This window comes from Spodoptera frugiperda, chromosome 6, assembly GCF_023101765.2.
Source record: "Spodoptera frugiperda isolate SF20-4 chromosome 6, AGI-APGP_CSIRO_Sfru_2.0, whole genome shotgun sequence".
NCBI lineage: Eukaryota > Metazoa > Arthropoda > Insecta > Lepidoptera > Noctuidae > Spodoptera > Spodoptera frugiperda.
In genome coordinates, this window is record NC_064217.1 from 7,839,171 (window position 1) to 7,863,186 (window position 24,016).

General features: G+C 35.4%; 3 protein-coding genes across 7 annotated transcripts; 2 read left to right on the plus strand and 1 right to left on the minus strand.

Annotated features, from left to right (window-relative positions):
• Positions 1–813: 813 nt before the first annotated feature.
• LOC118267444 (YLP motif-containing protein 1-like) lies at positions 814–22,233 on the minus strand. Of its 4 annotated transcripts, none has more exons than XM_050694107.1 (9): positions 21,892–22,233; positions 19,776–21,738; positions 18,973–19,665; positions 18,726–18,874; positions 18,466–18,654; positions 18,162–18,389; positions 17,899–17,953; positions 17,634–17,743; positions 814–2,890 (listed from the first exon to the last, which is right to left on the minus strand). In XM_050694107.1, the coding sequence occupies exons 1-9, from the start codon at positions 22,075–22,077 to the stop codon at positions 2,849–2,851; spliced, it is 3,615 nt and encodes a 1,204-aa protein (XP_050550064.1). In that variant the 5' UTR covers positions 22,078–22,233; the 3' UTR covers positions 814–2,848. The 4 variants fall into 4 exon arrangements, with proteins under 4 accessions (XP_050550064.1, XP_050550065.1, XP_035437333.2 ...); XM_035581440.2 differs by lacking the exon at positions 814–2,890 and adding an exon at positions 15,085–16,853; XM_050694108.1 differs by lacking the exon at positions 17,899–17,953.
• On the plus strand, positions 3,195–12,725 carry LOC118267445 (uncharacterized). 2 transcript variants are annotated; one of them, XM_035581442.2, is made up of 7 exons: positions 3,195–3,351; positions 8,607–8,708; positions 9,946–10,138; positions 10,252–10,448; positions 10,966–11,049; positions 11,218–11,468; positions 11,967–12,725. In XM_035581442.2, exons 2-7 carry the CDS (start codon positions 8,607–8,609, stop codon positions 12,091–12,093), a joined length of 954 nt encoding a protein of 317 aa, XP_035437335.1. In that variant the 5' UTR covers positions 3,195–3,351; the 3' UTR covers positions 12,094–12,725. The 2 variants fall into 2 exon arrangements, with proteins under 2 accessions (XP_035437335.1, XP_035437336.1); XM_035581443.2 differs by lacking the exon at positions 10,966–11,049.
• Positions 12,834–15,090, plus strand: LOC118267424 (uncharacterized). Its single transcript, XM_035581408.2, has 3 exons — positions 12,834–13,020; positions 13,636–13,725; positions 14,571–15,090. Exons 1-3 carry the CDS (start codon positions 12,962–12,964, stop codon positions 15,034–15,036), a joined length of 615 nt encoding a protein of 204 aa, XP_035437301.2. The 5' UTR covers positions 12,834–12,961; the 3' UTR covers positions 15,037–15,090.
• Positions 22,234–24,016: the final 1,783 nt, after the last annotated feature.

Genomic DNA, 24,016 nt, shown 5'->3' on the forward strand with positions numbered 1-24,016 from the left:
TATGGGGACTTGGTAAAGTCTGAAGTCGAGAAGGATTTGCTAGAGTAGAATGTTCGTGGAGCTAAGTGGGGTTTTCCGAATAAGAAAGTGAAATGCAATCAAATGAGTCAGCGGTGGGTCACTGCTCTGACGCTTATGTCCTCCGTTCATTATATACGATTCAACGATCCTCTACATTAAATAACTTCGAGGAACCTAATGAAAGTAATTCTTATTTTTTTCCTCGTATTCCAACTTTCGTTATTAACATTTCTTTCTGTTTTAACCTTCGGAAACGACGATTTAACTTTATTATCTTCGAAATTTCTGTGCCCTCTATTTGCAAGGAAGCTAGCGAAAGTGTTTTTGTTTTTCCATGCGATGCAACTTTCTTTCTTCAGATTCGTTAATTAACAAAACGCCAACGTAATTAAGTATTCAAAATCTCGTGGTTACCTACTCCAATTACATACTAGTACTACAGACTGCAGTAACAATAGTCAACACAAGTAAGCGGTGCATAATATTCGTTAATGTTAACATGAGATTACACGGCATTGATATTGCTTTTTTATCTATGTATTAATTGTCCCACAAACTTAATTCGTTTGAAACTTGTTATGTAGGTCAGAAACCTTCTTGCCCTCCACAATGCCACTAAGATAAACGTCATAAAAGAATACTTCTTTAATTTATTCGTGCATACTTACCTACTTTTATAATTAGTAGAGAACTTATTAGCAACTCATCGTAACGGCCCTATGATCTACATTTATTTCGATTTGAATGAACAAAAAGAGAAATGGGAAGTTGTGTAGTAATTAAAACACGATATATTGAAGAATCATTTATTGCTGAGAGTAAAAATAAACAAGCAACACACAAGCAAGCTGTCCCACTACCCCACAAACGGACCGCCATAGATTCAGATCAAATGCACCGTAGCGAACGGATGTTATGGCAAAACTACGTGTTTAAACTTTAAACGTAATTAAACAAATATTTTCTAGAAAAAGGTTTAAAAAGCACAAAAGATTGTGTGTAAAAGAGAAAAGCAACAAGCAAAGCAATAACTTACAAAACATATTCAGGAAAATATACATGATGCACGAACGAATACCTGGAAAAATTATAATATTAATACATTGTCTTTGACAACCAACAGGGAGTATGCAAGGCAGTATGGCACAGTTTTGATAAAACAAAACCGATCTTAACATTACGATCACATCTCTTCTCATTATTCTAAAGACCACACAAAATACTGTTTCATAGCCAACAGTAGTTAGTTATAGAAATTAATCATGCAAAAGAAAATGATAACAAGAGTGTCTTAGGTCAATTTGATATACAAGTAAGGACCAACACTCAAATCTGAGGATTACTAGAAAACTTAGCGTATCAATTGAGGGTGAAATAAGTTCAAATACACACAAAAATGTGGCCACAAAACTGGTATTAGCTGTCAATATTTATTCTCAAACTGAAGTAAAAAGCACACAACACTCTTTGTTTATACTCTGCGTAGTTATTCTAGTTATAAGAGTCAAGTAAGACAAACCATGCATTGAAAGCAAATTAGATTGGATATAACAGACTAGAGGCCTAAGTAATTAAGTGATAGCAGTGTGATTAAGCACTTAAGACAAGCGTGAGAAGCAGAAGAATCTAGCCCATTGGATCGAGGCGTTACTCGCTTCAGTTTCCACGAGACACATCAAGTTTACTGGGAAAAATAAGTGATAATGATAAAGCCATTGGATGAGAAAGAGACATTAGACCGTAACTTCCTGTAGAAATTCTTTAAGTGACTTTTCCGACATGTCAGAAATTAAATGAGCAAAATTCGGTTGAACAGCCTCTTATCAGTTTCCTACATTTAGCAGTTATGTACTGCATGTAGATGAGTTGTATTTATCTTAATTATTGCATGTAGTAAGAAATGTGTAAGAAAATTCAGGAACTATCGATCACTTTATAAAAATCTAAGATCGTAGAAGTCTTGTAACATTAAAGAGAGCGCGGCTAGGAATCAAATCGTTGACATAAATGCTTAATATTGGGTACTAGACGTTGATTATCTATACATACTTAGTCCAAGTGTTTAAATTCATTTTTGTTTGTTATAGGTATAAGTGTATAAATCATAACGTGGATGACTAGTATTGAGAAATTCAGAAACGGTGTTATTGAATAGATGCGTGTTTTATTTCTGTTCTTCATTAATGAATTCGTACTAAATAATCTGGTGTTGATTTTTATTTCCAGTCTTATTTTAGTTTCTGTTCAATATTGTGTCACGCACATTGTAAATGAATAAATTCATACGAATCTTACTTCTAGACTATACTTACCCAGTTAGCACACGTGTTTAACCTAGTTTGGAGCAAGTTAAAGCAGGTTTAGGACAGTGGTTTTTGGGTGTCTTACCTAGAGGTTTCCATTTGACCAAGTTTTTATTTTATCATGTAGATTTCAGAGACTCATTGAAGGTATAATAATGTTTTAATGTAAATATAAGTAGCCTTAGACTAGGCCATTAGGGAAATTCTGTATTTGATACCTATTAAAGAGATCAAAAATTTGCGGAACCATATTTTCCCATCAGGCGAATGCTTCTAAAACTTTCTTACTTATTAAGGTGTATATATTTCATGCATTGAATCATATGGGTACATTACAATACTAGTCATTGGTCAGTAAGGTATAATCTTTAGCCTTGTAGGTAATAATTATATCTATCTGAACTTCAACACGATAAAAGCAAGGAGTATGACTGTATTAAAAAAAATCATCTATTTACCTTGTTTCTCCTTGAAGTTATTGGATGTTTGTATAACATGCAATGTCACTTACCCATAATTGCTTTTTACCTTATCAGAAGATATTCCCTTTCCACCAAAAGAATTACCTGGAACAAAACGAACCATTCGTTAATTTCGGACTCTTTAACTTCATTAATTAAGTCATTGAGGAATAAAATACAACAGGAAACTATGTAATAAAATTCTTGTGCATTCAAATGAAGGCTCTGATAAAAATTGGTTAAGGAATCTCAACAATCCAAACGTTGAACCGTTTTCGTTAGTTCGGTAACCGAATGTCCTTGACAAGGTCCATTCGGGAACAGGCGTCCAACGGGATGGGAACAGGTTGGACATTGGACACACGGACAGACGGACCGACTAGCACAGTTAGCCGCTGCCACCATAACTGGGTCATCATATATATATAGTGAAGTTCAAGGCGCAACACTCATTGCAAGTTAAACTCTCGCACAAGCAACACGCACTTTCACCGGTGACGATATAGCTACCTTGTGGAAGATAACGTGATTCAGTGTTAGTGATATATCCCCAAGTTCCAGATAAGGTAAGGTTTTTAAAGGTTCATCCCTTAGGACTCATAGTGGAAATTATTTAAGTGTTCGTGTTTGAAATAGTTGTGTGAAAGTTGGACAGGACGCTGATGATTGCAAGTGACCACGTGATTTGATAAATAAGGTGTTTCACAAGTGATTTTGGTGATACAAATTGTTTGTTTATTATCTTATGAATGATTAAAATTATTGTTTTTCTTTTTTGTCCTTATTAGTGTTCGAAGTGAATAAACAAATTGTTCTGTATCAAATTACTGTGAAATGATTGCCTTTGTAATAATAATTTGCTTTACAATAGCCATTTAATTAATTTTAAATAAATATATGTTTATAAGGAAAATATTTAAACTAGGTAATAGAAATTTAAATAAACTAGCATGAAGCTTGTCGTAATGCATAATAACTAGCTATTAATTAACGCAGTTTGTGTTTGAATGAGTGTAAAGATATTAAAAATAATGAAGCTGATTTTTATGACTATCTAAACATCGCTTTTATGTATTTTACTCTTTTGAGTAAATAGTATAGATACCTATTTAAGTTGGTGGATAGGTATTATAAGGTGTTCGAAAACATTGATGAAGAATGGGAACATTATAAGTGGGTACAAAAGTAGAAATTAGATAAGCATCTTTATGTAGCACATAACGAAGTTTTTCTAAACGTCCATAATTAAGAATCAATAGTTAATGCTTTCTAATCATTATCACTGCTATTCAGAACGCCGGTATGCAACCGTACTAAAGATAACTTTGAAACACAAATAGCTTCTATTAAAATAAAACACAAGAAGCATAAACATAAACAATTTTTAAATACCAATAATTTGAACAAAAGACGGAACAACGAAACCAATCAGTCACGAACACTTCACACGTGTTATGAAGCTTCCACACAATTCACGACATATTATTTTCACTACGCTTTACTCATGTAAATATGAACCTTCACTTTCTAAAATGTGAAAATGTTCACATAATGCGTTCTAACCCTGAATTCGTCGCGCAGCATCAAAAGAATACAAACAAAACACTCTTGAGCAGCTAATTTGACGTAACAATGGCGCAAGGTGCATTGAAAATATTATACAAAGAGATTTTCCAACGCTTCTAACGGAACTTTTTTGCTCATACCATGAGGATTTACGATAGATATTCGCGTTACAAATGATAATGAATTGTTTAGTCTCATCCGGTAGCTCGGTTAATTGCTCTATTCTTCAAATAGAGCGAATCAATCAATTTATGACGCTTTAATATTCAAGTTCATTTAAGATACGCAAGGCGATTTCTTTTTATAAGTAGTTTTGTTTTAGTAGCTATCTGAAGAAATAAGACTCTTCAATAATAATCTTCATCATTAAACTTATTGCTAGTTTGGCGGGAAACTAGGTGCGGAATATTCCTCAAACTTCCATATAAGTTTGTAAACAAAAGATGAGATCTTGACGCTTGACGAGTGTTATGATACTTGTGACAGGTTCTTAAGTAATTAAAAGTCTTGAAACGTGCGCCGGCGCGTGTTGAAAGTGGCGAGGAAAGCTGCTGCGATCGGAATGGCCAATAATCCGCTTGCGTGCCGACTGCCAGTCCCGTCGCCGCATTTCTCGCTCAAACATATAGATACTCGAATGTAATAACGTACCTATACCCAGAAATTAAATTAAAAAATGTTATGTCATAACACGAATATTTTTTTCCAAATAAGTATCGATCGACTATTATAATTATAAAAAAACGCAAGTACCTAAGTAGGTAGTCCGGGAACGACAATTTTTTTTATTGAAACAGTAAGGATTCTTATAGAATATTGATGATAGTTAGCAGATAGATAGACTTATTAAAAAACCGACGATTCTTTAGTTGCATCTCAAGCCCCATTACTAAAAGAGTCGTAGATAAGCCTCAATTTATCGTTTAATTAGGTCTATAAAAACCTCGAGACGTTTTAATATTTCATAAGCAATAGGCACGCAGATAAATCATAGTCGTCATCTTACAGCGGAACTAACGAAATGCCCGATCCACTCATGTCCAAAAAACTTTAAAGTGAAAGTTGTGTCGGCGGACGTGAGAGGCAATCTCGTCATTCACCGCCGTTGGGTAATCGGAATGTTTTTAAAACGAAAATTATATACCTACTGACACCTTGCCTGCGGCCGTTGTCGGACCCTTTCGGATGCACAGAGAAATTTCTTTCTTTAATTGACTTTGAATTCGTGGTATAGAGGCAAGATACTTTAGTAAAAAGATAAGAAAAAAGAGCCCGGAACGAAAATACGCTTCATTTATTTTTTTTGACGTTCGAAGCTTGTTAAGACCAAAACAAAAATGATATTACCGAGTAGTAGCTCCGCGAAATGCATCCACAAAAACAATACAATGCACAAGTCGGCCAAAATTATGCATTCCCATTGTGTTTAGAAATCGGACACAGTGTTGAACATAATAATTGAGATGTAAACCGGTGATTGACACGATTGAAGACTAAAGTAGGCGTCGACCCAAATTGAACATGTGCATCTTGAATCAGGTGTACCGTACGATTGATCCGCATCGAGAACACGGTAACGGTGTATGTCACGCGCTTATGGATCACTTTGCGGAACACCGTAGCACCAGCTACTTTATCATTACAGGCTACAGCTAGAAGTTATCATTAGCAAGAACCGATGATGCGTCGCTATCATCGTAAGTGTTATGATGGATTTCGCAAAGCGTCTGCTAAATCGGTTAACTTCAATATGTCCACATTTTTTTTTTCGCCTCCTCTTAATTTGGTACTTATTTCGAAGAACAACAATTTGTGTAACTTCAGATACTTACAGAAAAAGCCTTTGGCGGTAAACAATCTTCGAGTTTGGTAGTTAGTCCAACTTTACTAGGCATAACACCTAGACGGTTTACGTAATAATAAAAAATGCTCAGGTAAATATAATTTCTTGTAATGTAACTCAATGTTATGTAGTTAGTAGCAGTTAATACAGTTAGTCACGTAGTTTTCAACGTAGTAGGTATGTTTATTATGCGACTGAATAAGTTTCAGTTCACGCTCATATCCGCGTTCAAAACACGCACGGACTTACGGATGGTTTTAGAAAGCGGATTGCACGCTGGACCGGTCACTGCGCCGGCGAAAAAAGCCAAAAAAGCGGATGATGAAAACAAGAATAAGATGTTTTCTGATGGAAGATAGATTATGTTTTTCCGCCAACGAAACTTTCTTTCTGAATCTTATTTTATGCAACAAAATAATGCAGTCAAATTCACCATCGTCCACGCAGGTTCCAATAGCATAAAAGAAAATCTTGCCATATAAAATGTAGGTACTATATGTTATCGTCGCGGGCGGCACGCAGAGGAAAATTGTCAAATGGGTGGTGAAATTTGCGATTCTCATTTTTCCACGGTGAATTTCCGATGAAAGTTGGGAGCGAGTTGGTCACAACGTAATAGCAGGTCTGACTCCTCGCTCCGAAATTAGAAAAACGTTAACCTTGCACGGCAGTGGCACACACGCGACCGGACCGCGTTGCTTTCACCCATCGCCATGTTTGCCGCGCCTTGCGCTAGTCGTTCTGCGTTACTAGACAATATAATTATACTTGATGCTTTGGGAATATACGGATAATTTGTTTAAAGTAAATTATGTAGTTCATAAAATATTTTAAGGGAAAACCCAAAAATATAAAGGTGTTAACCTACTTAAATGCCCACTGTAAAATCACGTTAACGTTCGTTTTTTATTTTCCCATAACTAAGTATCATTCAAACGAAAATTCTTTGGAATTCGTGACGAATTGGTAAAGTTATTTATAGGGAATCGGTAAAAACGTAAAATCAGTAAGTCCCTAATGCGTAAATTCTATGCAACGTTACCAAATTACTTAGGTACTTAACATGATGTCAAAATGTCACAAATTCTGCTTAAAAAATACACAAACAATCAACTAATTTAATTAGACAATAAACAAACACGCTTTACAGTGTAAAGAATGGATAATTTCTTAAAATTTATGCAAATGTGGGTCGGTTGAAACGTGAACATCCGCGACGATCGAAAGTGAGGCTAAGTTGCAACGCCAAGTTCAGTCACCTGTCCAGGGTTATTGGGTTAAGGGGTCAAGCCACCTTAAAACCCGCCACGAAATAGGCTCAACACTAATTAGAAACTTAAACGGGTTTCATCTTCGACGTTCATGAGAAAATCATATTATTTTCGAAAATAATAAATCGTTAGGTACGTAGTTATTCTATGTACATACTAGACACCACCATTACATAAATAGCATCATGAATGTAGTGGTTTACCAGTAAATGGCGGCAACAAAGCATACATAAAACATAAGTGATGACGACGCCAGTCTTGCGACAACAAATTTCTCCAGAGAGAATCTCGACGGACCCGCTGTCGCCGGCGACCGGTGCGCCCGCGCACCACTTCAAACCATCATATAGGTACAATATATACACGTATGTACGAGTATCGCGTTGTATCGACTGACGAACGTACCTCCAAAGGCACAAGTCCTCTTTATTAATGTCCCCATTCATCCAACCGTTCACGTTTACCCTTCAAAGGCACCATGGTATAATTTTAGTCAAGTGAACCGGAAGCCATAGCAAGTGCTAAATAGCCGACTTTATTGGTCGAAGAAAGTAGACCATGTGTTATATTGTTACAGAATACACGTTAATTCATATAACTAGCACCTTATTAAGTACGGTAAGAGGTGACATCTGAAGAACAGTTAGGTACAAAAGACCGGGTCACCGCATTCAAGGGCTAACTAAATTAGTAGTACAAATGTACCTGTCTATAGGTGTGATGTTGGGTTAGTATCTGTTTGCAAAGTTTAAAGAAATCATATTCGCAAATATCCGATAGTAGGTAATTGAAAAACCAGGGAACTACAGCGAGCTATAGTCAGGCATGGTTTCTTTACATTTTGTAGATTTAATCTTAGTATACAGAACGGAAAACAAAACGTTTAAAACGTAAACGACCAACGTCCTCTAATTAGAGACACGGGCATCCTCGTAAAAATACAGAGAAGGCGACACTAGGGGCCACTTTCTAAGCAAGTCTAAAAGCAAGCAATCAATTCGCGCGAATCACTCATCAGAACACTTTCTAGTCGACGTCTATTACGCGAGAGCACAATTAAATTAATCCTCTGTATAGGATTTATTTTTAAAGAGTATTTTTTTTAAACTTATATACTTACGAACATTTTATTTGTCAACAGATGCATCAAAAAGTGACGGGATGGGCGCTGCTGGCGCTAATAAGTTCATCAGCCATTCTTCACACGTTGGCGTATCCCCAACATGTCCCCCTTATAACTCAGGTATGATTAGGGGAAGTCAGCTCAAAGCGGCCATAGGAGGCAAAGCGGCCACTCTTAATTTTTCGGTTATTTGAAATGATAGCGCAACGTTGCCTTTCTGTACGTATAACCAAACCTCCCTCCCCGCGCCAGTCACTCATTTTCAGGAAGGAGAACTAACGCGTGGTTCTAGTAACGACAAATATTTTTTTGTGCGTTTTGTTAAAATAATACGAGGTAAGTTCAACCTGTTTTGGTCAAAACTATTTATATTAAAATGCTTTTATTGCACGTTTAACGTTACTTATCTATTTTGCCTTTTTTGTGTGGTATTTGCTTCGAAATATAGTTAATAATGTGAGTGAAAATATTTTTTTTAATAAAATGGTTGAAAAAGGCAAAGCGGCTCGGGCAAAGCGGTCAACTGACCGCTTTGCCCTTACTTTCATATTATCGCTGCATAGATATAATTCTTATTTATTTTGTTTACACCACAACAGGAAGAAGACGTCTTAGAGTACTTGTTTCATATGGACAACCTCTTTTTTGGCCTCACAAAGGAAGATTTTTTGCAGCTTGTGTTTCAATATGCTGAATCAAACCATATTCCACATCCTTTTAAAAATGCAACGGCTAGACACGATTTTTATAAAGGCTTCATCATGCGTCATCCTAATTTGACCTTGCGACAACCAGAACCCACATCCATAGCCAGAGCTCGAGGCTTCAACAAATCCCAAGTTTATCGATTTTTATAAATTATTTTTATGACTGACTGTGATTAAAATAGGTAAAATGTTGTTGATTTTTATGTAAATTATATGTGTTGATTTTTGATTTTGCATTTTTATTTTGTCAATCACGGTATTTTCCAACAAAAAACAATTCATTGCTTGAAAACTTTTTGGGTGGCCACGTTGCCCTTACCCCCGTGGCCGCTTTGGGCGACCACTCGGGCAAAGCGGTTTTATGACAAGTTTTCGTAATCTGCAAATCATATGATTATTATTCAACTTACGCAAATTTCAATTGGCCATTACAAAAATTCGATAAATTCTCGACTAGATAATATAAAATTCTCTTTAAAAATCTTTCGTTCAATGGCTTTTTTTTAAACTCAAAGTTAAGGTGGCCGCTTTGAGCTGACTTCCCCTACTTACCCTTGTAAACAAATAGCAGTTAATACTTACCTACATACATTCTCACTCAGTACATAATGGCAGAATACCTACTTATAATGTTGTATTATTATTTCCAGGCCACAAGTAGTGTTCGGACACACAACCCACAATATTACAGCAACTCTTTACCGGCGCCCCAACCCGAACAAGCGCAGGAACGTAAATTCGCAGAGAAATCCAATGCCTTAAAAAAAGTTGCCCTAGATGACATCGATGAAATACAGACTAACTCGATTTCGGATGGAGGATTCTCATGGTCAAATATGCTTGGTAAGTCAAAACTATATGTAGATTAATTATCCGTTTTGGTTAGTACGCAAAAAACAACCATTAAACAGGCAGACCAAGTATTTTTAATATTGATAAATATTTTAATTTTCCAGGTATGCTGATGCAAATGATTTTCAATCCTGGCACCACCGGACCAAACAAGAGCGACAGCATTGACACCGATTCAGTGTCTCCATCCCCATGGGCCAACTTACTGTCGATGGGTCTCAAAATCCTAACTGCAATTCTTGGAGGAGGAGCCTCCAGTGATGGTATTGACAAAGTAGACAACGGCTCATCTCCCATGCAGGTACCTACTTAAATTATTTTATCATTCCAAAGGAATTTATTAAAATATATTTTATCAAAATAATGATCTCCAACGAGAAAATCAAAATTTCCTCATCCACCGCAAAGCTTCAGCTCTGAGGTTACCATACAATGTACAAAAACAAATGCAAACATCATTATTTTATTTATATCCCTACTGATCCACTAACATAATTATTATTGTAGATACTTATTGATATTTATTTAGAAGTTTACAAACACTCCAATAATGTAAAAAAGCACCACATAAATTGACCCTCACCTGTAGAAGGCATCATTTATCAAGTAGTTTTTAGAAGCCTCAATTAATTCACTACAAAATAACTAGTACCTTCACGTCCGGGGATCACCTCAGAGAAATCACTTAGTATCTACTATTCACTACTACATTTTTATCAACAAAAGCAATTAGTATTTTCCTTGAGGTCTTTCCTTTCTTCGGAATGTAAATAGTAAAATTTGGTTACGGAGACGGTGTTGCTTCTCGCTTGCTTCAGGGTATATTGGCTGCGGTTCTGTCGACGGTGCTCGGTGCAAAAGATCCCGACCAGGTCGCCTCCATGGCAAAGCAGGCTGGAGAGGTACGCAACCCATCCTTCCTTCTCCCTATTATGCAATTATCTGTTTTAGTGTCTACGATTGAAAAGGAGTACCATTTTGATTATTTGATGATTGAATCAATCCATGATTTTCGATTTCAGACTTTGAAGACATTATAACAGTTTCAAATTGCATTTTTCTTTTCGCAGTTCATCAACATCGTCGTCAATCTTCTGGACGCCTTGAAGACTTCATTCTCTCACAGGTCGCTGGCCGCTAGGTCCATGGGTCGCAAAGATTCAGTTAGTGACGCCGCCCTCGCCGGTATTGCCATGTTCAAGACATACGTAAGATCATTCGGCACAAATGACGACAAATGTCTCCAGAAATATGTGTGCGATGCTAATGCTGAGTGCTCTGACGACATCGGTCCCAAGAGTGTGTTCTGTCAATTCGGAACGTGAGTATAAATTGTTTTTTCTTTCTAGCCTGAAATAGTGCATATTATGAGGACTACCGCTCTAGGATCCTTCTGAGGCGCTAGTGGGTTAGTTCCCAATCCCAGGTCCCAAGTTTCTGGTTCAATTGAATTACATATATATTAGTCATTATACCTAACAGATAATAATCGATTCATATTTTTTGGATAAAAGATCCATCATCTTGATAACAATTTTTCTGAGTATACGTAACCTTTAATTGAGATAAATACTGTTCTAGTTCCAATTCATGATTAGTTTGGATATAAACATTTATTTTTTCAACACAATAAAGACATCAAGATATTTATTTTTTTTTGTATGAAAATGATGACAATTCTGGCAACAGTCTGTCTACAAGAGTGATTCTGTCCAATATCTATCAGAATTTAACACAAAAAAAGCTAGTGTCAACATTTTTCTTGCTCATATTTTGTTTAGGAAATTAGCTTTTTTATTAAAGATTGTATTTTTTACAGTTACGCTGCCAGCTTCGTTTTGGAGAGACAATCTGGAGGTACTTTCGATGACTTCTACGAGGCTGGCCGTCGGGGACGTTCAGGTGTAGACTGTCGCCAGATGTATCTTCAGTGCAATGAAGTCTAATGCCAGTAAAAAGCTCCGCCAAATTATGTTGTAGTGCGACTTCTAAATTAGTGATAACAAATCTATAAGTTAACTTATTGTTTCCAAAGTATTACCTCTTGGTTCTGACTTTTAAAAATCCGTATTACAGCAACATGAAGAAGTGTTACACACAACTACAGTCAAAATGCGATTTTGTTTTGATATCGGTGGGTGACACAAGTATTATAATAACTACAGACGACGCAACGAATTATGTTAGTTTTGTGCTCTAAACTTATCCCATCGCACTAATTGAAACAGCGTCAAGTTTAGTGTTAAAATAATTTATTAAATTATTTATTTATTTAATTTATTTTAGGAGTTAATGAGTAAACGTTTAAATTGTTCCACATTTGTTATACGGTCCATTTCGTGAAAACTTTATAAATGAGTATTGTAAAATATTGTATAATTGGCACATTGTTTATTGTATAAACGATGAAATATTTCGCCAGTTTCTCGATAATTGACGACTGATGTAAAAAGTTATATGTGATATAAATAAATATTTATATCACTTAATAGTTAGTATTGTATATTTTGTGCGACTGAGTGATTGAGGACGTCCTTGTGTGTTTGTGATTGTAAAATAATAAATAATAATATTTAAATCTTTTTGTTTTCTTTTACCATTACCCATTTAGGTCTTTACAAGTACTGTATAACTTATCTCGCGACATAGAAACGTATGTTTCCTAGAAAATAACACTGTGAAAGTACCGTAATAATAATTTCACATTCTATAAGACAGCGTTAAGATAAGTAGAGCGCATCATGCACTCATGGGCACTTGCACATCCTACTGTCAGCTAAACCTTGACATTCGTTGACATTGTGTTATAGTGAGATGACGTTAGAAAATCTTTTATCCCAAGTGGGAATCGGAACAAAGCAGCTGACAGATAGGTGAGTGCTTTCAATTCATACATTCAAAATAGTGAACGATAATTAGGGATACGTAGGTATGGTTAGCCGATTCGTTGCGGATGGCACGACAGACGTGCCATCCAATTTTTTTACATATGGCGTATGACACGCGTTTCGTGTCATTTTTAAATGACACGGAAACGCGTTTGACCGTTTACTTTCGATTTTGGAAGTCGACTGAATACAATTCAAGGGTAAACAAGAAAAAAGAACATTTTATTCTGTACATGGCTGATGGCACAATAGGCGTGTCATCAACTGATATGGCGCTTGACACGACTGTCGTGTCACGAAATATTTGTTCGTCGCCACGCATAAAAGTGCACCAAAATGGGCGTCGCAACGAATCGGTTAGTAACAAATTTTTAAATAGTCAATAATAGACTGAACTGAACATTTTAGATGGGTTAATTTAATTTTAAACACTCGCAATATTTATGTTTGTTCATTCGAAGATCACTTTTGTTTATGTGTGCGAAAAATAAAATCGCTATTGACACGTAAGAAAATTTTAACCAACTTACAACGCGGGATCACGTGGTGTCGATGATATACCAGAATAACTTACCTCAACAGAAACTTTTTTAATAATAGGTACTCGGAGGTTCCAGTACACGATCATCACGTGTATTATGCATATGAACCGTCTGCACCGTCACATGGGCCTGTTGCGACGTCCAAATAGTAAGTTACTCTTTTTTAAACAGGCAGAGATCCAGACTTCCTTGATGACCAATTTTCGTTGTTTCAAATGTAGGATGGTTTACCGTACATGATACAATACCTATAAATAAAATATCTAGGCTACAGCTAACCAAACAAGCGTTAAAAACATTAGGTATAGTCTTAAGTCTAAGGAATGATAGCTTAGAACTTAACCAAGGGTCTATTTCTAAAACATGTGCTGTTTGTATTGGATGTAGCCCAGTTTAGATAGCCAGGATGTATGGAGAACTTAGGTACTGCCGCACAAATCGGTGTATACGGTTAGAATAGTTTATTTAGTGTTGAGTGCGTCTATGGATACGATAAGGAGACAGCGGCATTTGTTAATTATGAGAATTAAGTTTACAATAGAGCATTATTTATGCAGATGCCGAAAGGAGAGTAAAAGCAGGAATAGTGCATGGTTAATTAAGCTATTTTTAAAAGACTGGACTATATAGCTATAAGTGACGGTATTCTAATTTCTGTGGACATAAATTGGGTAAACAATAATTATGCGTTTCTTTTTACCCGACTATAGGAAAATATTTTGGTAGTGTGAAATGAGAATGTGACAAATGTTGATAAAAATTACTTGACCGATTTCGCTAATTCTTTTTTGGTCCGTTCGCTATGGCTAGGAGCTTTTATAAAAGGAAACGTAGATTAAAATAATTTTAACCGTTTGTACAATCATGATTATACGTGCCGTGCATGTCAATGACAAAATTTTAAACCACAATGTGGTTATATTTAAGAAATATAATTTAAATCCTTCAAGTAGGTCTAGAGTTAGTTTAAAAATTGTTGAATTTCTATTTCAGCAACTATGGAGGAGGTCATCATAAGAGCGGCGCATCAATGTCTGCACTAACGCTGTTGGCGTTCTTGTTTTTTCTCCATATTTTACAGCAATGTATTAAAGATCACATGACAGAAATGAGTACCGCAGCTGTTGTGATTATGTCGGCCGGCAGAGAAGGAGAAGATGCAATAACCAAATCGGCAACTTTCAATAAAATGGATAAAACCGGCATAACCGAAACTAGTTCTAAAGATGGCTCAGTAAATGACCGAATGGATAGAGTACACCAAAATAAAATAACCGAAAATTACGACGTGAAAAATCCATACAATAATGATGCTTCATCAAGCAAACATCAATTATTAAAGGTTAAAACCGAACAGTTGCCAAGATCAGAAGAACCGAAGCAAAAATATGTGTTTAAAAACTACGCCAACCGAAGCTCTATGTATGCTGGGTTTTATAGCGCCATGGATGAAGAATAAATGGACGTCCAAAAATAAACGTTACCCACGGTGAAATAAAATACATAATCGAGTGTCACTTCAAATTTATTACGAAGTTATAGGTATTACTTAAAATGTACAATCTTACTCACGTTTGTTTAAAAACTTATTAATTGACCTAAAGTAATAAAATTTTCCTTAGGCGTCAATTAATAACTAGCATTATGTGTGTAATAAATCCAAATGTAATTTAACTCCTAATTATAAGTTTCTCGGCAAAATTATGTTTTTTGTCTATAACTAGTTACCTCATCTATTATGAAAATCCACTCAGTGGTGACTTTATTCCATACAATATAGTTACTTAATCACATTTCAATAAAACTTATAAAAAAAACATTAAGGAAATATTAAACAACCTTAGTCAGTTCACCTCACTTAAAATTTTCATCACAAAAATGATAACTATTATGAACAGCTCGTTTGGAAACCCAATTGGACGTAGTTAAGCAGAAAGGACTCAACCCACAATATGTCATTTTTGAGTTATGAAGGTTTTAAGTTTAGGTGGGTTTTGCTCTAATGGTGTTGTATTTGGAGTAATTTAAAATATAATCATGTGAGGGTAAAATATACACAAATATTATTAGTCAAGTTGTAATATCATAGACCAACTTATTTTTGAGTTATTGGGAAAAATGTGGGTTTGAGTCGTTTCTGCTAAATTGACGTTTACATTAGGAAGTATTTCTTTTAATTTCTCAAAAAAGACCCAATGAACAAAAAATTATGAACAAACAGATATTTATATAAAAAAGATTTATTATTTAGGAAATTACGTATCCTTGGTATGGGTCGTTTTAGTTGAATAAAAAATATACCATTTTCCATGAAAGTAATTTAACTGAAATGACACACATAGTTTGAGTCTTTTTAGTGGAATTAAAAAATGTACTGGTTTCTTTAAATGGTATTTTAACAGAAACGATTCAAGTGTCTTGAGACAACTCTATTATAATAAATATAGACCTGCTTTTTGCAAGTCGGATTTATTAAAAATGACCCAAACAGTTTGGGTTATTACAGTGGTTTGTAAAAAAATACCCGTCCTTATGTGGGTTGGTCCGCGTCATTAAAAAACCATACTTAGGTCAGTAGTATCACGGATCTTTTTTGCTGAGTGATAGAACCAACACTAAGGACCTCTTCGGTATATATAACTCATTTTCGACCAAAGTGTGGGTTGAGTCCTTTCTGCTTAACTACGTCCAATTTATCAAATACTATAAGGTTTTTTGAGCGGTCTTCTTTATTGATTTTCAAGAGTTAATATATTTTTAATTTACCTGAATTTCGTTAAAGTTTAAAGCCATATAAATTCGTCAAGAACGATCCATAACATATACTGTGCGGAATCAATTTGTTACATAAAATATAATTTTACTCGTTCACATGCTAGCGAGTTACTTATTTTATTCAAGAAAATTGTGAACGCAAAATGGTAAACTAATTAGAAAATAAACTACATATTGTTTTATCATTATTTCTTCACTTAACATCTACTTAGTTTATTTTTTCTTGCTACATGAAACACCAATTTATTTTTCCTATTGTATATTAAAATCTTGTTTAATTCTGACAACTGCAATATATTATGACTCTTCAACAATGACCTGTTAAACCTTGTAATGTGGAGTCTAATTGCGTCTCACACGTTCTATATATTTTGTTTGTGTGAGTGCGCTAGAACCCATAGTTGGGTCCGTCATACGATTCCAGTCAGTTTGGCCTACAACAAATCCGATCGCACGCATCTTCTCTTGCTGTCGTCGCTCTTCAATGTCCGCCCATCGTACCTGTTTTAATTATTACATGATGAAAATTCTCTGTCACACGTCGATTAAACACTTTAAAAGGAACTCACCTTCTCAATTTAAAAGAAAACACTGATATAATTTTTAGAAATAATGTCTGCTAAAGCAACGAACATTTAATTTGCGATAAGCTTTAAAAAAACAAGTTTTTTCGAAGAAAATACGATCGAGGAAAACGGAGAATAAGTAGGTACGTTATAAAAAATATGGCAATGTATGCCACTATTTAGAAATAAGGCCAAAACTGCACCAAATTTTGAATATTAAAAAGAGATATGGTTGTAAAATTGTTAAGAAAGTAGAGTCACCTCGGTAAAAATATACCGAACGGCGAAATTAAAGGATGAAAAACAATCAACGCAATCCAATAACACAAATGTTTAAGGTTTAAGTCATGTGTAACTATTTATACGTAGTAAAACCGTATTTCAATTTTTGAGCCGCGCATATTTCAGCAGCTTTAAAACAATGTGGCAGTAGGTGGTTTCACAATCAACTTCGCGTTAACCGGAATCAGAGCCGAGGACGCCAAAATACATTTCCACAACCATATCGCTACAAATAGTGAAAATATTCAAAAGTCGTGGAAAGATGAATTAAAAGTTAGATCTTCATCTATTGCTTTAATGTCAAAATCCACTCCTAGTATAAACATTTTTGCTTATCTGGTGTGGTTAACAGAAAGTCTCGGTAAACAACGGAATACGTCTTTTGTTTCAATATCAAAATAAATATAAGATGAAATTATCTGTGCATACTTACAGATTTCTTTCCTGGCTGTACTTTGTTTGGTGTCCAGTCGTCTAGTTGTAAGTAGTCTTCCATGGAAAGCTGCGACGGCCGGAGGGGCTTGCTGGTACCGTCGAGACGAGCTGGAACAATTTACAAACACATTTAATATCGCAATATTAACCTTCTTAACATGTCTATCGGCTGATTCCTTACATGACAACAATATTGCCTAACCAATGATGATGAATGAAAATAAATAAAAATAACAATATAATATATTCAACCAATAACCTACCTAGTTGCGCGGCGTCGTCCATTTTCTCCCACTTGGATGTAAAAACGCTTTCGACCTGTCATGGGGCAGCACCTTACATGTTTAGTTACAATGCTGAAATAAAACTTATTAATCCTACCCTAACATAGGACAGAATAATCCATTCTAATAAAAAGAAACAAATACAAAATATCAGAATAACACAGAACACACAATCAGTATTGATAGTGCCATCAGGAGGATTAAACACTGCAGTTGGCTGGAGCTCGTTAACGACGCCTCACCTCAGTTTCTTGTGAATCCTCCATTACAATTTGAACGTCTTCAGCATCTTCCATCTGGACTTCGGTTATGGCTGCACTCTGTAGTAATGTGGTAGGATCCAATTGTATATGGTGAAGCGGAGTAGGGAAAAATCGAGAACTAATCGCTTCTATCTCCTCTAGTGTCCTATTGTGAATATTTCTCTTATAACAGACTTGCGCATCAAGTTCCATTGTACAAATGTACACCTACAAATAACGAAAAAAATATATTACATTTTAGTGTTCATTTAAATAACTATTTTGATTTATTTTTTTTACATACTTGGAAACCATTCTGTCGGGCAAAGTTCCATATATCAGCATAACACCTTAACTGTTCATTCACTGCGTCATAGATTAAAAACGTGAAAAAACCATCTGTCAATGTTCTTTTAAAAGCCCTCTTCAAGGAAGTTAGATATGATTCTTCATAGCTTGCATCATATTCATATTTGAGGGTTGGTTTCTTAATCTGAAAATAGATTTTCATCATGGATTTTCTATATATAAAATAGCATAAAAAAAAAAAAAACTTTGGCTTACAATTTTCCCAGTGGATGGATCCTTTTCCTCAACTTCTCCTTCTTGCATAAAATAATCATCAATAGACATTATTCTGACTGTACCACCATATTCTGCTTCTCTATCTCTAATTAACTTAGCGAGGTATGATTTGCCACTTCCAGGGGGACCTGCACAGGGAGACAATGATGTTGAATAATTTGTTCGACCATTGCCAAATGAAATAGCTTACTTACTTGATATAATAAAATAGTATGCTGCAACTTACCTCTCAGAATAACGACAATTTTGTCAGGTCTCATAGACCTTCCAGGAGATTCTAATAAATCATCAATCATTACAATGTGTTTAGATGAAGATGCACTTGGTAGAGGCTCGTCTTTATCTTTTGGTTTTTTAGAATAGTGCTTTCCACTGTCGCTTTCTTTACTCAATCCTCTTTTGCGCGAATCTCTATCACGGCTTCGGCTGCGGTATCTACCTTCTTCTCTTCTGCCTTCTCTGCCAAAATCACGATCTCTATATTCTCTATCCCTATCTCTGAAGGAATCCTCGCGCCGAAGATACTTATCACGATCATCTCTTCTTCTGTCGTCGTCGCGATCATCTCTCCTTCTATCGTCGTCGCGATCATCTCTCCTTCTGTCGTCGTCCCGATCATCTCTCCTTCTGTCGTCATATCTATCTCTTCTCCTATCATCATAATCACTTCTAGGTGGCCCTCTAGCGCGAATCTCATCTAGTAAGTCAACTTCATACCTAGGTGCTCTTCGTTCAAAATCTCTGGAATAGTGATCACGGCTATATCTTTCCCTGCCATAATCATTTTCTATGTCTGGCCTCTTAGATTTTTTTTGAAACAAATCATCCACTTCTTTTTCAAAATCTTTCTTCCTGACTTCTCCATCTTTAGATTTATGATTGTAATCAAATGTGTGGACAGGCTCTATAAAATCTCGAGCTAAAATATGACACAATAGTTAATAACTTATAATATACAAGACATTATTTTTAAGAAATATTTTAGTACAAGTTTCTTTTTACATAAAATCTAAAGTTAACTTTTCTTACCTTTTAATCGAAGAGGCTTGTGCTCATATTCCACAATCAGAGATGGTGTAAACATAGGTTCATCTATCCACTGGGGTCTAACAGGTGGCTTAGGAACAGGGTGTTCAAGTAAAGGCTTCCTCTCGGGTAGCCCTTGATTACCCATAGGGTGATCAGACAAATTTGACATTAAGGGGCGTAATGGTGGCCTTGGTGCAGGCATATTAGGCCGAATGGGTGCATGACCCCGAGGTGGTGCATTATTTTGATATGGAGGCCTCATGTCATTCCCACTATATTGTATATTTCTATCATTATCATAATCATATTGATCTTGAGGTATCTCATCATGCATTCTGTTAGGTGGTGGATAATTAGAATGATCCTGATGGTGCCCTGAATAATTTTGCCCTGGCCGGTTGTAAGACATATTCTGTCTATTATTATCAAATTGTTGATTATTATAGTTCTGATTACTCAGATTTCTATTGCCATGGCCAAAGGGTGCACTGTTCTGAACATTGGAGTTGTACTGGCCACTAGGAGGATTTACATTCGGAGGACCCGTGGTAGCAGGGCTTTGAGTAGTTTGCCCACGAACCATTGAAAGAATATTCATAATTTTTTCATCACCGAGGATATTATTAATTCCTTTGGAAATGGTGGTGTAATCTGGTGCTTTTGGATGTGAGCTTGGGGTGGATGTATCATTTGAAATATCTATAACTTCCTCATTAGAATTGGTTGGATGTGATTTGTCCATTTCTGGTACCAAATCTAAACCAGGAATTCCTTTATTGTCTCCACTAGTAGGCAGAAAACTGCTTGTACTAGTAGAAGTAGGAGCTGGAGTGGAGAAATTAGTATTTGTTGGGTAATCAGATTCTCCCATAGTTTGATAGGATTCAAATCTGTCCTGGGGGTCAATATTTTTATTACTATTACCCATATTGTTATTAGTTTTGGGTCCCTTATATTGGTCTTCTTGGTAATGAGCATTTTTATCGGAGTAGTTTTGGGAAGACTTGTCATTGTAATTCTGTAAATTATTACCATAATTCTGTGCATTTTTATTATACTTATGTGAATTATTTCCATAATTTTGAGGAGTATTAGGATAATTCATTTGCTGACTGCCATAGCTCTGTTGCTGACTGCCATAATGCTGTTGATTATTGCCAAAGTTCTGTTGACTATTATTATAATTCTGTTGATTATTGGCATAATTTTGTGGATTATTGCCATAATTCTGAGAATTATTACTATAATTATTTGAACTATTATTACTACTATAACTCTGTATGTTGTTGTTACCATAATTCTGTAAATTGTTTCCATAATTTTGTGCTTGTTTAGAAGGAAATGCGTTAATATTTGTAGTGTTTAAATTAGCATTCACTGTGGGTGCAACAACTTTAGCAGCTGTAGTACTTGGTGTTGGAGGATCTGGTTGAGTGGGAGGATTGGTTCCCATAAGTCGTGCTCTTTTTTGTTTCATCTGTAGACGGCGTTCCATGAGCTGTGCTCGACACGATTCAAACTTTTGCTCATATTCTTTGTATGCCTGTTTGTCAGGGTGATTCACATTATCTTTCTTCCATTTCTCAATTTCCTCTTCCCATTTCTGAAACTGAATGTCAAAAAGTCTCTCTTCTTCAGCTAATTTTTTCAAAGCATCAGCATTAACTGTAGTTTGTACTGCTTGCGCTGATTCTGTACCTTGTGTCCAATTAGCATTATTGCTCGCTTGATTATGTACATTAATATTAACATTATTACCAGAATTATTATTTCTTTGTTGATTGGCCCCTGGAGCGGGTACAGGTGCAGGCTTAGAAGTGTTTCCGAAAAGTGGTTGGTTGTTCTCATGTGGGGGTGGAGGCGGCTGATCAGGTGGCGGCGGTGCAGGCGGTGGAGCAACACTCGTCGTCGGTAGAGGAGGCATTCCCCCCATAGCATGGAGAGCTTGCATCTGCTCCACATACTATAATTGAGAGTATTAACATTAGATTGTTATCATCATTACACAACAAAAAATATTAATTGGAAAAAAATGCCTATACTTAATAATAATAAATTGATACATAAACCACATGATATGCAACCTTACTAAGTACCAAGTAAAATAGTAACTAACCTTGTCTCCATACTGGCCATGCCATTGGGCATATTGTTGTTGCCACTGCGTCCATTGCTGCCAATTTTGTTGCTGCATTACAGCCCATTGCTCTGCTGTATACGAACCCATATTAGCCATATTTATTTCAGGGGTCATCGCTATACCCGAGCCCCATTGACCTGCAGTGGGCATCGGCCAAGCCATATTGTCAAATTAAATAGTTTGTCACATAAAATACGGAATTTACTTATTCCAATAATTTGTACGACAGTCTACAGTGAATACAAAGTCAAGTCAATAATTAGTAATGGTCGCACAACGGCCATTTTGTTTCCATCATTGATTTTTCTTTCAACGTCGTTCTTTGACGTTGACATACGCGTCGCATTTGCCTATAGTGATGTTCGAAGTCGATTCAGTCGATACTATAAAGAAATTTATTTAAAATACAATTATAATTAAATGAAGACGAATTATTGATCTATGTGTGGTCTTTATTTTTTTCGTCTTATGGTGTTTATTATAGAGGAATTCAATTATACTAGTGGTCGCCTAGTGGCCGAAATTCGACCATATATGATTTAATTTACAATACCACTTAACGTACGTTGAAGGATAATTTTTATATAACTCAAACTCTTTTATAAAACTCTTTTCATATGAGACGTGAGAATATCATCGCAATGTCTATCGATTTTGACGTTTTGTCAAATACGATCAGATACTATGCATGTGTGTGTAATGTTTTATTTACTGATTTAATGTACTTTATAAGCATTATTTTTGAAAAATATTAGCGCTATGCACTTCTCCTACACATAAACTATGAATGTACCAAATTTTATGCTTTTACGTCCGCGCAATTTTCATAAAAAGCGGTCCAAAGTTTTTGCATCACGTATTAATATATAGATTTTTCCCTTAATTAAGTATACAATATACTTTCACTAAAATATACTCTCTACGTTTTGCAGTTAAAAGGAATATTGGGAATTTAGGGATTGGAGATAAGAGATGGGAGAGGATGGGAGAGGATTGTACCTCCGTTAATCGCATTCGGCATTCACATGATGAAACACTACGTAACTGATACTGAAGTAGAAGATTTCCTTATTTCAAAAAGTGCACATTAAAAAAATCATGTGGTATATAATACAATAATATAGTTACGTTACATACAGCAAATATGATAAATGCACTAAACTTTGGACATTATAAGCAAACTAATAATTTAGAGAAAAATTTAAAAAATATTCTTAATAAATGATCATTATTTAAAAATAACATACTACAGTTTTTAGTAATAAAAACTAGTTATGAACAGTCTATTAGCTGGACATCACCCAATTTAGTAATAAATACCGGACTGCCTCATTGGTCAAGTGGTCGCAAGTGCGACAAGAGGTCTTGGGTTCGATTCCTGGGTCGGGCAAAGTTTACTGGGATCTTCTCGGTTTTTCAAAAAAAATCTAGCATGGAGTCTGGATCTGTGCCCAGTATGTAGCAATACGCTCACCCTCTATTACATGGGACTTATAACACAAATGGTGTAAAAGTGGGTGTATATTGTATAGCGGCATTACGTGCCGTAATGTGCACCCCTGCCTACCCCTTCGGGTATAAAAGGCGTGATGTTGCATTAGCATCTTTATATCAGTAAGTTGACTATTACCAGCTTTGTAATCTTAGTTAGACAATTTAGTCATTCCTCATAATATAAGTAAATCAAGTAATAGCCCAGGAAGCCTATTACAAACTTATTATAACTTACAATAAATTTTTATTTACAAAAAAAAATCTTAGGTTATTTCGATTTATTATAACAGAGATGTAAAAACTTTGACTAACATATTTAATTATATTATAAAAAAAATAACCGTAGGAAAATCAAAACTATACAATGAATATTTTTTTAAAAGTATACTTGAGACCTAATCTATAATCGATATAGTATTTTTGTCTGTATATATTTCCAAGGCTAAACTCAAAAAATACTGTATGGATTTAATTTAAGTTTTGTATGATTTTTACTAGAAAGTCGGGTCAACATAAAGGCTATATACATATTATCACGTCGTCACTTACGGGGGCGAAGCTGCGACTGCGGGAAAACATCCAAATTCGCTATTTAACGTTAGAAAGT